The sequence below is a fragment of the Lepus europaeus genome, chromosome 15, assembly GCF_033115175.1.
Source record: "Lepus europaeus isolate LE1 chromosome 15, mLepTim1.pri, whole genome shotgun sequence".
In the NCBI taxonomy this organism is placed as follows: domain Eukaryota; kingdom Metazoa; phylum Chordata; class Mammalia; order Lagomorpha; family Leporidae; genus Lepus; species Lepus europaeus.
The window spans coordinates 13,928,560-13,942,627 of record NC_084841.1 but is presented as its reverse complement, the minus strand read 5'-3'; the positions used below and the strand labels follow the sequence as shown (position 1 = coordinate 13,942,627).

At 40.5% G+C, this 14,068-nt stretch overlaps 1 protein-coding gene across 1 annotated transcript; it reads right to left on the bottom strand.

Moving 5' to 3' along the window:
• Positions 1-489: 489 nt before the first annotated feature.
• On the bottom strand, positions 490-1,143 carry LOC133774252 (TATA-box binding protein associated factor 11 like protein 2-like). The gene has a single exon (XM_062211920.1). The coding sequence runs from the start codon at positions 1,141-1,143 to the stop codon at positions 526-528; it is 618 nt and encodes a 205-aa protein (XP_062067904.1). The 3' UTR covers positions 490-525.
• Positions 1,144-14,068: the final 12,925 nt, after the last annotated feature.

The following is a 14,068-nucleotide window of genomic DNA, read 5'->3' as shown; positions in this document are numbered from 1 at the left end:
GAAGCTCCCTGTCCACAGGTTGCTCAACTCCCGCACAGTGTTCTTCTTCCAACTGGGAAGCAGCAGGATGTTCTGCTGTTGAGCCAGCTGTTGCCTTCAGGGAGGTGATACCAATGTCAGAGTTTGAGAAAGATGCTAAAATCATGGGTGGGCTGAGAACAAGAAGCTCTGGTGGACAGAGACTCACGTCACAGGAATACAGGACCCACACAGTCCACATACGCCAGGTGCCTACCCACCGGTGCCTCCAACCACAGATTGAAAATACTTGAGAAAAGAATGTCTTTACCATCAAGCACAGACTTTTTTGTTCATTATTCCCTAAACAGTATGGTATAAAAACTATGTACATGGCATTTACATTCATTAGGTATTACCAGTACTCTAGAAATGGTTCCAAGTATGCAGGAGGATGTGCGTGTGTCATAGGGACTTGAGCATCCAAGGATTTTGGCACTCTTGAGAATCCTGGAACTCATTCCACCTGGACTTCCTTCCTGAACAGGCCTTCTATCTAGGGATGCACTAGAAGAACCTGATTTTTTTGTACTTGGTACTGGGGATCCGGCCCTTGGAATTTAACCTCCGGACTGCCTCCCTCAGATGCTTGGGCTGCAGCGGCGGCATTTCTCCCCACTTCTCGCACACATCCAGAGCCTCTTCCACCACCTCCCCAACAAAGACCTTGGCCAGACCAGCCATGGTGATGACCACATTCTGAGACATCGATCTGCCCGCAATGGACTGCATGAGGCTTTTAATGAGTGCCCTCGGGAAAGCCGACTGGCGATACAGTGCATAGCGGGTCAGCTGCTCCTCGGAGAGAGAGGACAGCAGGACGGCCATCCTCTGAGCTTCCTCTTTACCCGCAATGGGCCTCCTCTCTTTCTCCTTGGAATCCGTTTTCGGTCTTTTGGCTGCAGGTGGAAAGAAGGACGAGTCGTCTCTGTGGCCTGTCACTGAATCTGGGACGTCCTGACTCTCGGGTTCACCTGGATCTGCGAGTTCTCCGAAGCGCTCGTCTCTGTCCTCTGGGAATCCATCAGAGTTGGTGGCCCCAAGGCTCCAGGGCGAGGAGGGCATCTCACAGGGCACACCTGCTCCCCCACCTGTGTCGGTGAGCGTCGCGCAGGTCCGGTCCATGGCGGCCCTGCAGGCCAGGGAGGTGTGATTACCGCTCTAGGAGGTGAAATTTGGAAAGGTTTAGTTCGCACACTGAGGCTGTGTGTGTGCCGAGTCGCCGGACCACGGGTCCCCCTACACACACACACACACACACACACACGGTTTTCGGCCTCCCACAATTCACATGAAACTTGGGGTTGGAGTATGTTAGTTTTAGGAGCGCTCACAGATGCTCACAAATTTAGCACCGGAAAACAAAACCCGCTGACTCAGTGGCCCACGGAAGTCCTGGTGCTCCCTGGGGCCGCTTCCTCTGCTCGGTCTCACAGGCGACGGGGCTGGCCGGCCCAGGGGAGCGTCCCCGCCCGAGGAGGAGCTAACCGTAGGAGGTTCAAGCGTGTGACCACATTCCACGCGGCGCGTCGTGAGGCGTCTCTACCTTCTGCCTGGAAAGTGCTTTGACTTCAGGAAGGGTCCGTCCTTTATGAAGGTCTGAGATGATTGGCTCAGAGCCGCTCCGACGCCGCTCATTGGATGGGCTCGGTCAGGTGACCCCTAACGTCATCAAGTTCCTGCGCATGCCCACACCCGAGGTCCGGGCAAACAAGAGTGAGTCCCAGGTGTGGAGAACGCCTGGGGGAGGCTGGGTGCAGCGGCTCAGACTCTGGCTGTCGGGAAGGTTTTTTGAAAAGTTGTATTTCATGATAATCAAATAGCCACAATGAAAAAAGTTAGGACTAGGAAGTCTGACGTTAGACTACCCAAAAGTTTTTCCAAAAATCACAACTGATGGGGCTGCAAGTCCTTCATCAGGAGCGCCCAGGGTGAATCGGGCTGGACGGGAAATAGTCAAGGTTGGTAAAGATGTAGAGAACTATGTGTGTAGATGCAGGGGCCGGCGCTGTGGCATGGTAACCTAGGCCATAGGAACTTCATGTTACATAGTAACCCATAGTAACTCCGCCTGCAGGGCTGGCAGCCCACATGGGCAATGGTTCGAGGCCAGGCTGCTCCTCTTCTGATGCAGCTCTCTGTTATGGCCTGAGTGCTTGGGCCCCTGCACCCACGTGGGGACCTGGGAGAAGCTCCTGGCTCCTGGCTTTGGATCAGCCCGGCTCAGGCTGTTGGGGCCATTTGGAGAGTGATCCAGTGAATGGAAGACCTTTCTCTCCGTCTCCCTCTCCCTCTCTGTCTGTACCTCTACCTCTCAAATAAATAAATAATCTTTAAAAACAAAGTGTGCATATGTATATGTCTATTGCAAGGTAGCACAAAAAATAAATCAATAGAACTGTTTTGAGCATAATAGTATGTACCACATTAGGAGAAAGCTATGGAGGAGAAATGGTGTTTTAGTTCAGAGGATAAAGTAGCCATGACAGTATATTTTACTTTTCTAGGATTTTTAGTATATTTTAATATATATGGCAGAAAATTTGAAATGACTATGTTACTGGCATCACGTTGAAAACATTCAAAAGAATGATTTAACACTATTTTTATGACAAAACTGACACTATACTAAACATCTTTTGGAACTATTTAAACTTGCAGTGAAAACCATTAGATATGAATAAAAATGTGTGCGAAGAATATCAAAATTATACAATTTTAAAAGATTAAAGGCCAATACCTTCCTCAACTTATGACATTAATTATTAAACTTACTGAAATTCCAAGTAACTTATTTTCTCAGCAATTTTTCACTAGTTCTCATTTCACTCCCACAAGATCAATAACCTAGGTTCTGACTAAAGTACGTGGAGCCCCTGTCTGCATATGCAGATGTTAGTCCGCACTTACATCAGACACTTGAAACTTGATTTTAATGGGCATCCTTCGTTTTTGTATTATGTTGGCCTCTAGTCAATATTACGTTAAAGGGCCTATGTTTAAATATTTCAAAGTAAAAATTTTTCAGTGTTTGAGAAGTGTTTCTTTGACTTACCTTCTAGAATGTATTGAGAATAGCAATGGTGTCATTTGACAATGGTATTTAATAAAAGTTTCTTTAATATTAAAGTTGCTAAATGTTTTCCTTGCTGTAAGATTAAAAGCAATCTAATGACTTGAATTGCTGGAGATTTGGAAATAGAATTAACAATGAAAAGAATATTATCATAAACAAAAAGCATAAGCTTTTGATAGAAATCAATCATAGAATTGTCTCCCTTTCTAAGGAGAGACTGAATTTGTCTAAGTTTCTTATAGATCTCATTTTTCTCTTACAACTATGTGATTCTTTATGTACAGATTAGGGTAAGACCTAAATCAATGGTCTCTAATATGAAGTAGAGGTGGGAAGACCATATTCCCTGGGAGTATGCAAGATAATTGGGGCAAGAGGAGAAAATATTAAAATTGTTTTTAACTTTATTTTTTTTGAGTAATAGTTTTAATGTTAATTCACATAGTACAACACATTCACAACAGAGATCCTACATGGGGAGTAAGTGTACAGTGGCTCCCTTTGTTGATTTAAAAATTGACACCCTTATTTATGACGTGAATAATCACCCGAGGCTCTTTTCATGAGCTGCCAAGGCTATGGAAGCCTCTTTTTTTTTAACTTTTATTTAATAAATATAAATTTCCAAAGTACAGCTTTTGCATTACAGTGGCTTTTCCCCCCATAATTTCCCTCCCACCTGCAACCCTCCCATCTCCTGCTCCCTCTCCCATCCCATTCACATCAAGATTCATTTTCAATTATCTTTATATACAGAACATCAATTTAGCATATATTAAGTAAAGATTTCAACAGTTTGCACCCACACAGAAACACAAAGTATAAAGTACAGTTTGAGTACTAGTTATAGCATTAATTCACACTGAACAACACATTAAAGACAGAGATCCTACATGGGGAGTAAGTGCACAGTGACTCCTGTCGTTGATTTAACAAATTGACACTCTTGTTTATGGCATCAGTAATCTCCCTAGGCTCTAGTCATGAGTTGCCAAGGCTATGGAAGCCTTTTGAGTTCGCAGACTCTGATCTTATTTAGACAAGGTCATAGTCAAAGTGGAAGTTCTCTCCTCCCTTCAGAGAAAGGTACCTCCTTCTTTGATGGCCTGTTCTTTCCACTGGGATCTCACAGAGATCTTTCATTCGGTCTTTTTTTTTACTTACTTATTTATTTATTTATTTGAAAGGCAGAGCAAAAAAGAGAGGGGGACACAGAGAAATCTTCCATCTGCATATTTATTTCCCAAATCTTCAAAACAGCCAGCACTGGGACAGGTTGAAGTCAGGAGCCAAGAATTCCATCCAGGTCTCACACACATGGGTGGCAGGAGCCCAAAGACTTGAGTCATCTTCCACTGCTTTCCCAGGTTCTTCAGCAGGAAGCTGGGTAGGAAGCAAAGCAGCCTGGACTCCAATCGGCACTTGGATATGAGATGCTGGTAACAGAAGCTGCAGCTTACCGTGCTGCAACAAAACACTGGCGCCTAAAACATGTGCTAACGTTTATTTTTATCTGAAAAGAAAGACTTAACATTTATTAGTATTTTTCAAAATGACAGTTGTACATACAGTTTATAAATAAGTAGACATATACTAGTTATTTAAAAGTCTTTTACTATTAAGATACATGATTAATGAGAAGAGGTCCTTAGATTTACTTTTCAAAATACAAACCTGAAAAATGCTAATAACTAGAGTCATCTATCTGTCCTGCATAGATTAGACAGCCTTCCATTACTGTGACAGACAAGGGAGAATCAACCATATTTTATAGTACTCCAGAAAAACAATATCATACACTTGACATAACACATTTAGCTGCTCTCTAAGCCTCAATGTCAGGATAATTTTTGAATTGCTTTAAAAAGATAAAAGCACTTAACTTTTTTTTCACTAAAAGTGGCATAATTCTTCATCCCATTACACTAATTCCAGCTTTAAAATCCCTTGTAATGCATTTTTAAAATTACTCTTCCTTTTCCATTCCATGCTCAATTAAAATAATAAAAGATTATGCCTGCCAGGACTGTCATCATAATTTTGCAAAATATTTCTGAAAGCATTGTGATAAACACAGCTTTCCTAATACAGCTTTCTTGATGCAACTTATAGGACACTGGCAGGAAGCATTCATGAAACTGTGATTTCCCTGATTTTCAAATTAAAAATAAAAAAAGAAACATTAAGCATAAAATCACTGTTTTCTTTTTAGTTTTTTTAAACTTTTATTTAATAAATAAAAATTTTGAAAGTACAACTTTTGGATTAAAGCAGTTTTTCCCACCATAACCACCCTTCCACCCACAAACCATCCCATCTCCTACTCCCTCTCCCATCCCATTCTTCATCAAGATTCATTTTTAATTATCTTTATATACAGAAGATCAACTTAGTATAATTAAGTAAAGATTTCAACAGACTGCACCCACACAGACACACAAAGTATAAAGTACTGTTTGAAGACTAGTTTTACCATTAATTCGCATAGAACAACACATGGACAGAGATCCTACATGGGGAGCAAGCGTACAGTGACTCCCATTGTTGATTTAACTACTGACACTCTTATTTATGACATCAGTTTTCTAGATCCTTGACAATTTCTTTTTCGACTTAGCCTCTCTCAGACTAAAACACTCAAAAAAGCTATTTTTCAACAAATATGTGCTGAACATTTTTCTACATACTAGGCATCATGGGGGAAATGATATAAATATGTATAAGATTCAAAACCTACCTTCCTAGAGATAAAAGTTCTGCTACATAAGTATTCTTCTGAAATTTTTTTACTTATTCATGGCAGAATTTTTTAATCACTGTGGTCTTCCAGGAAACCAGTGTCTTAGTAGCCCTACATCTACCAACAATAGTCCCAGCTGTGTATTTGTTACTTGGCTTGTCTTATTGTACACTTTAATTGACACAAACATTTAGTGTAGACACACAGTTGAATATATACAAGATGTTCTCAGACCATAACCTTTCCACTTTATTTTCATAGAATTTCTTGTTGAGAATATAGGTATCAGCAGAAGTTAGTTCTGTGGTGACTCTAAAATGAGTCTGGGAGTCAGAATAAAACAACACTGTGTTTATGAGCTATTCTCATGCTTCCTTTTTTTTTTAGCTGCACAATTTTAAAGGAGAAAACTCACAGGTTAGAAGAGAAAGATGGATTCCCTTCAATGCACAAAATTGGGGTTACATGGACTATAATGACAACTCCTCTTTCTCCCACATCTGAATCCATCCGGCTCCCCAAAGGTACCCTCCAGTCTTTAACTTTTGAATATGAAAAGATAAATGTAGAAGAAAATAAAAGGTAGACAAAGAAAATAAAAGGGAAAAGGAGAAAAGAAAGGGAGTTTTGTTCTAATGTATTTGACATGTTCTTAAAGGTGAGAGAATAGAATGTGGACACAGCTCTGTCTCCCAGTCTTCGGATTCTTTCCTGCCTCCTTTGAGTTACTATGTAGAGATCTCTAACAATGCAGGCTTCCTGGCCCTGTTCACCTTAAAATTCTCTTTCATCCTTGAATAATGAGAATCAGCTGGAGAAGTCTGGCCTATGGTCTTTATATAATTTAAGTCACTGCTAGCATTGGACATACAATCCAAGGAGGTGATAGTCATAGCATATAAAAATCTTGTATGTTTATTCCTAATAGCTTTCAGATTGACTCTAGGATTTATCTTGGAGGGTTTGATTTTTGACTTTTTGTGTATATGTGTGGCATAATGATTGTATAACCAGCAAACCTCTCTGGGATAGAGAAATACTGATTTAGGTTTGACACTGTGGTTGATTGGTTGATTATATATTTTTTAATTCCTAGGTATTATTTAAAAGAATACAAAAATTTCCAAGCTAAAAAAATAGGAAGTAAAAAGTGATTTCCATCAAATTGATCAAAAATAGATCTTTGTTGGATTTTTTTAACCATTAGTTATTACTATCTATTCTACAAATATTTGTTTGGTGTCCACTGAGATTATAGAAATATTCTCCTCCCCGTCAGTGGACCACATTGCCACCTCCCTCAAAAAAAATTTTAGACACCACTCACATAGAGTTGTGTGTCACATAAACTGCATTGGGCAATTTCATCCTTGAGTGCACTTACACAAACCTAGACGGTACAGGTCACAAACTCCACAGGGCCTCGAGACAATCAAGAGATGGAGTAAATACAAATTGAATGTATTGCTGCTGGCATAACACTACACACTTTCTTACAGTAAACTTTTTTATGAACATACTCTAAAATAACAATTAAAACTATAGCACATTAAAGATGTAAATCAGTAACAATCATTTATCATCAAGTGTTATGTATGGGACATAATTGTGTGTGCTCTGTTTTATGATTTGCAGTGTCATCAATCTGTTTCCACCAGGATCACCACAAACAGCAGCAGCTGCACCAACAGCAGACAGCAGGAACTGTTCGGCTCCACTGTGATCTTACAGGACCACCTTCGTACATGTGGGTTGCTGTTGATAGAAACATCATGGTGTGGCACATGCCTGTGTTCTGTTCTCAGCTGGAAGCTCGTTCACCGCCTATCCGTTAAAGTATCTACATCTATAACCAGAACATATTTTCAGACTTTCCCCTTCCCTGTCACAATGAAACGCCTCCCCAACCTGTGAGTTGTCTAATGTGACATTGGTTTCTCCAAGAACATCATTCTGTTACACATTTCTAGCTTTCTACCTCTTTCCTTTTTGCTTCTTACCTTTATGCCGTAAGGATTTCAATGCTATCAAGTGTGTCCTGGCTTGAAAATAGTCAACAACTCTTCAGATGCTGTGCTAGCTGCTGCTTACACTCCTTCCACCAAAGACCTAGGCTCCTCCTAAGAACTGCCAAGCTGTGCCATCCTCACATAGTGAACTCCTGTTCCCTCGTAAGCTTTCTAGCATCTGGCTTCTACCTTCACCACACCTGCCACATGTCAAATACAGCATTTGACAACGTTGACCACTCACTTCTTTTAAAAATTAAGTCCTTAGAGCAGGTGTTTGTAGCAGCCATCAAGACACTGCCTGAGGCACTCTCACCCCATATGGGAGTGCCTGCGTTTAAGTCCCAGCTGTATTCCCAATTCCAACTTCCTGCTGGTGCTTATCCTAGGTGACAGCAAGTGTTGGTTCAAGTACTTGGGACCCTGCTACCCAAGTGGGAGACCCAGTTTACAGGTTTACAGTTTACCTTAGTTTACAGATCCTGGCTTGAACCTGGCTTAGCCCTGGCTGTTGCAGGAATTTGGGGAATAAATCAACGGATGAGAAAGTTGTTTCTCTTTCTCTCTCTCTCTCTCCCCACCTTCAAATAAATATAATTAATTAAAAATAATTATAACAACAAAATAAAGTCTTCCTCCTGTGGCTTCTACATCCCCAAGCTATTCCAGATTGCTCTCCTCTCTGAACACACTTCTCAATCTCCTATAGGTTCCACCTGCGTCCAGTTACATGAATGGGCACCTGTGTTGCCGAAGCTCCTTCACCACCCACCTTCTTACTGGTTTCATTTGTTATCCTGGCACCCTGATCTGTGCCTGCCTCTGCCTCCATCTCTGTGCTAATTGATACACTTTCTATTATCTCCTTCCACTTGAAGTTTATAAAATTAAAAAAAAAAAACATGGAAAGATACTGCAAAAGGGAATAAAACTTTTTTCTTCACACCACAGTCTACCACCATCAGATTTTTTGTTATTGATTATTTTTCTGTTTTCCAAAATTTTTGTAGCATGTGTGCATGTCAAATTCACCTTATGGGCATTAGCTCTGAAGGTTTGGACAGACACAGAATTCTCACACAGACTTTGCTGTTGAATGAGGTTAGATTATTGCCAAACTGCTCTTTATGCATATTTTCTTAGTGCTATGATGGGGGAAGCATGGGGAGAGAACATCGAATGTGAGTTAAATTATTGAATTATTTAACTTGGGTAATGATGCAGGTGGATCCAGAATCCAGTATATGTTTGAATTTTCCATAGTCAACAGTTTCTTTTTAATTTCTACCCTCAAGGAGCTTACGCTTTAATTTGTAAAAGAATCATAAAATTTTGAACTCACAGGTACTTGACTGAAAATATGACCCAAACCCCTTGCTTTCAAACTAAAGAAACCAAGTGAATATTTCATGTTACCTACCTAAATTGACAGATTGTAGACCTTGTACTAAATATGAAATTTAGCTGGAGGTGATTATATGAAGAGTCTTTTCCAAAGTGTTCAAGAAAGTTGAGGTGAACTTTCATACCAAATCTATACCAGAGCCTTTGAACCAATGGACAGGTTAAAGTAATGCAAAATAGTTGGGGAAAAACATCCTTACAAATAGCTAGAAAAATAACAGAGAAAGGAGCATACCACAAAACTCTGCAGTTTGGGCCATCTTCCAGTGCCTTCCCAGGCAATTAGCAGGAAGCTGGATCAGAAGTGGAGCAGCTGGGACACAAAATGGCACCCATATGGAATGCCAGTGTTGCAGGGGGCAGCTTAACCAACCATGTCACCACTCCAGCACTGAAATTATGCATGTTTTAAATAATGTGCATTTTCCAAGAGTGTTTTGAAGATATCTTGTATACATGTACTTATATGTGTATATACTAATATAGAATATCAGATATGCAGTATTCCACATAGTATTTAATACACACATCATATAACATTTATATTTATTGCATATACTTACATATAATTTTATACAAGTGAGAGACCTGATGGAAGCATTAAAGAAAGCATTCTAACCAATGAATTTTAACATGGCTCAATAACATAGAAACAGTTGGAGAAATAAGTTAAAGTTGTTAAGAACTTGTAGAACAGGGGGAGCTTTTAAGATAAACCCAAATAGAAAACTTTCTGTATCATATTCAACTGAGAGTACTAATTCTTTAATTAGTTGGCAATTGAATTCATTATCATGTGCATTATTTGAAGATTTACATCAAATTATACCTTCATTAACTTTCTAGTAAAGGGAAGATATACTACATAGTACAATTCATTCACATTCAACCAAAATTTTAGTCATCTTCAAAATGCCATGTTAAAAATAAACAGTTTGGCAGTTGCCGTGGCTCACTTGGCTAATCCTCCACCTACGGTGCCGGCACCCCAGGTTCTAGTCCCAGTTGGGGCACCGGGTATTAGTCCCGGTTGCTCCTCTTCCAGTCCAGCTCTCTGCTCTGGCCTGGGAAGGCAGTGGAGGATGGCCCAAGTGCTTGGGCCCTGCACCTGCATGGGAGACTGGGAGGAAGCACCTGGCTCCTGGCTTCAGATCAGCACAGTGCCAGCTGTGGAGCCATTAGGGGAGTGAACCAACAGAAGGAAAACCTTTCTCTCTGTCTCCCTCTCACTGTCTATAACTCTCTCTCTCTCTCTCTCTCTCTCTCTCTCTCTGTCTGTCTCTCTCTCTGTCTAACTCTGCCTGTCAAAAATAAATAAATAAATAATAAATAAATAAACACAGTTTAGAGGCACAGTTACAGAGAGCAATGTATATGGCTATAAATATTCTGCCATCAACATTTCAAAAAAGCAACTCTAGGAAATGAGAGCTTTTACAGAATGTTATTATGACCAAAGATGTATTTCTTTCATGGCACTGTATGTATTTTACCAAGTACAAGAAAGATAAGAAGAGACAGACGTGGACCTTGCTTCAAGGAACTTACATTCTAGGAACAAAATCAGGAGTTGGAATACATAATCCCACCAGTTTTTGAAACCCTTAAAATTGCCAATTTGCTCATCCCAGCCCTGCACCGCTGGGTGCTCACAGCCTTTCATCTGTTGGTGTATTCGTGCATCTTCATAATGAGGAGTCTAGTGCTCACCAGGGCCCAGTCACATTGTCAGTAATTGAAATCCTTTGCCTCTGTTTGTCTCAGAGGAACTCACCAGCAGCTCACACTGATTGAACACTTGCTCGGTGCCTGCATGAATGATCTCATTCTGTGTACTCATAAACACGCATGAGGGAGGGACTTTGATGTTCACATTTTCCACCTGAATAAACTGAGGGCAAGGGAGGTTAAGAAAGTTGCTGCCCAGAGTCACAGGTTACAGGTGGAGGAGTCAAGATTCAGTCCTTCCACAGAGCTTGAATGCTCATTCTTTCTGTTCCACTGCCTCTGGATTAGGGAAAACAGCCATACTCCCAACAAGTGAAATATTGCAACACAAACATGCATCAGAGTAAGAACGGCTGCTTAGAACTGAACCCAACATACAGTAAACTCCATGTAAGATTCAGAGCTGGCACTCTGGAAGTGGCTCTCAGCGCTTCCTGATCCTCTCTTTTGTATGTCTCATGTAACTTCTGTCCCATACAGGCTGGCCTCAAGAGCTTGATTGTTCTTTCACTGTGTAATAGATTTACTATTGGGTAAAAAAATTCCATTACTGGTTAATCAAAGCTTTAGCAACCAAAGAAATGTTTCAAACTGCATGTTGTTTCCTTGGGAGTGGATTAGGGATGGGAGACTTGTACACAATGTTCTACATCTTCCTTTTCTTGGTAGAGTACTCTCACCTTCAGTCTTTGAGGTTATGTACCCCTATCCCTATTCCCAGGTTTTGCTAAGCTACCGTTCTGAAAGCTTAAACCCTTGAACTCTGGCAGCAGGTAAGAGAAAAAAAGAACTACTCATTTAATCCAAGCTGAAAAAATATTTCCCTATTTTATACAAAGATGCAAACAATATTACTCGAATATAACACCTTTAAACACCTCTGTTCTGATGATTCTAGAATTACTACTGTTATAATAATACCTAGATTATATTTAACCTATATAGTCGTTCATGTTAAGATGAAGGTACATAAAAATTCTGCCTAATTGTGAATGATCAAATTATCACACACACACACACATACACACGGATGCCCCCCCCCACCGCCCAGAGTCCATGCATGTAATGCCAAGTAAGTGCTAGAAAAAAAAGAAAAGAATGGAGTGTGTGCAATTCTGATGTGCTGGATGACTTGTCCCACTAATGGAATATGGCCTTGAATTTCACCTAGAAACTGGCAATCTGAATTTACAAATAAGAGAACAGGGTACTTGCATAATTAAAATTCTCCAGTTATGATAAAAAAAAAAACTAAAGCAATATATGATACAATTAGCAAATTTCTGAGTCAACAATGCCTTGTCTTTTCATTACATTAGCATTCTCAAGATAGGAGTCTCGAACAACACCAAGTGGTCTGTACTGAATATCTTCATAAATACATGCACATGGCCAGTCTTCTTCCTTATATTCCTCATAGATTTTTCTTTTATAATTTTAATTTTGAAATTGCTTCAGTTTATCCTTTTAACTGCTTCAAATTCATCTCACCGAAGGCACTCTGTCTCCTAAGCATGCATTTCCAAAGAGAACCAACACAAAAACACACAGATACACCAAGGTGCTGAAGGATGAGTCCAAATTCATAAGACACAAACAGAAAGGCAGACACACTTAAGTGCTAATATTTTTACATTCTAGTTCAATCAATGTTCTGCCCACTGACCCATGCTACTGCAATAGGACATCCAGTACATTGTCACTGATCAGCAATTGCCAAATGTTTAACTACCAGTAAAAATAGCTTTGTGTTAAACCTATGAATGATACCCAGGTCAAAGCAAAACTGCTTCCAATCACCACATTATTATCCTGCCTATTGTTCCCAAATTCTATGCTGCTTTCAGGCAACACAAATCAGCCTTTCTCGGTGGGTTTAGTACCTTTCTATCACAGCCATAGCTTCCCTGGCAAGAATAGCAACCCTGATGAAAGCAAAACACAGCGTTTCCATTCTGGAAAGAAGAGTTTGAATGTGGGCTAACACTAGTGCCAGCATCCTCTGTCTGGTGACAACATGGAGCCACATCATGGGACCTGTCCACAGTCACATTTAGTTGCCTCCTGACACAGAGTCAGATGTGACTCATGAGATGTTTATTTAATTTTACCACTGTTCTTCATTTCCTCTGCCTACGTCAAGCTTCTTCTGGGATTTTCTCTATAAACTGAGCTCTCCTTGACTTCCAGGCCATAAGTTTATAACAGAGATCATTCACTGAAATGGGGCAGCTACAATGTGCTCAGATGGTAGACTTTTCCTTCTGGTGGTTCCATCAATGCCTCATTCTGGTACTTGTTCTTTTCTCTTCATGGAAAGCAAATTAATGGCATTTCAAGCACAAAATGAGTTTAACATTTATAAAACTGTGGTTTTAAAAAAGTAGGCCCTCAATTACAACTTTTATATTACAGAGAGAGAACTGGGGCCCAGAGAAGTTGAGGGATTCTCTCAGGTCACTCAAACCAAACTAATGTCGGAAACTGAACTGGGGACCAGTGCTGTGGCATAGCAAGTAAGGCCATCGCCTGCAGTGCCAGTATCCCATAGAGGCGCCAGTTTGAGTCTCCACTTCCAATCCAGCTCTTTGCTATGGCCTGGGAAAACAATGGTAGATGGCCCAAGTCTTCGGGCCCTTGTGACCCTGTGGGAGACCCAGAAGAAGCTCCAGGCTCCTGGCTTCAGATCAGCATAGCTCCTTCCATTGCAGCCATCTGGAGAGTGAACCAGTGGATGGAAGACCTCTCTCTTTCTCTCTCTCTCTCTCTCTGTCTCTCTCTCTCTCTCTCTCTCTTCTCTGTGTGTGTGTGTCTCTGTGTGTGTAATTCTGACTTGCAAATAAATAACTAATTTTTTTAAAAAATAAAGAAAAAAACTGAAACAAAGTTGAAACTTAGACTCAGTTACCACCATCCAGTATACTGGTACTCACAGCTCTTCCATCAATGAGTAACCTAACCACTAGATCAGAATGATCTAATGATCTAATTCAGCAAGTGACTGCCAAGAAAGTGTTTTCTTTTATCCTAATCCTTGTCTATTTTCTGAGGGAGGGGATTGAGCAGGATGGGAAATATCCTTAAGCTCTTAAA

Coding starts and splice junctions, on each gene's coding strand:
- LOC133774252 (XM_062211920.1), bottom strand. CDS start 1,143: ATGGACCGGACCTGCGCGACGCTCACCGACACAGGTGGGGGAGCAGGT.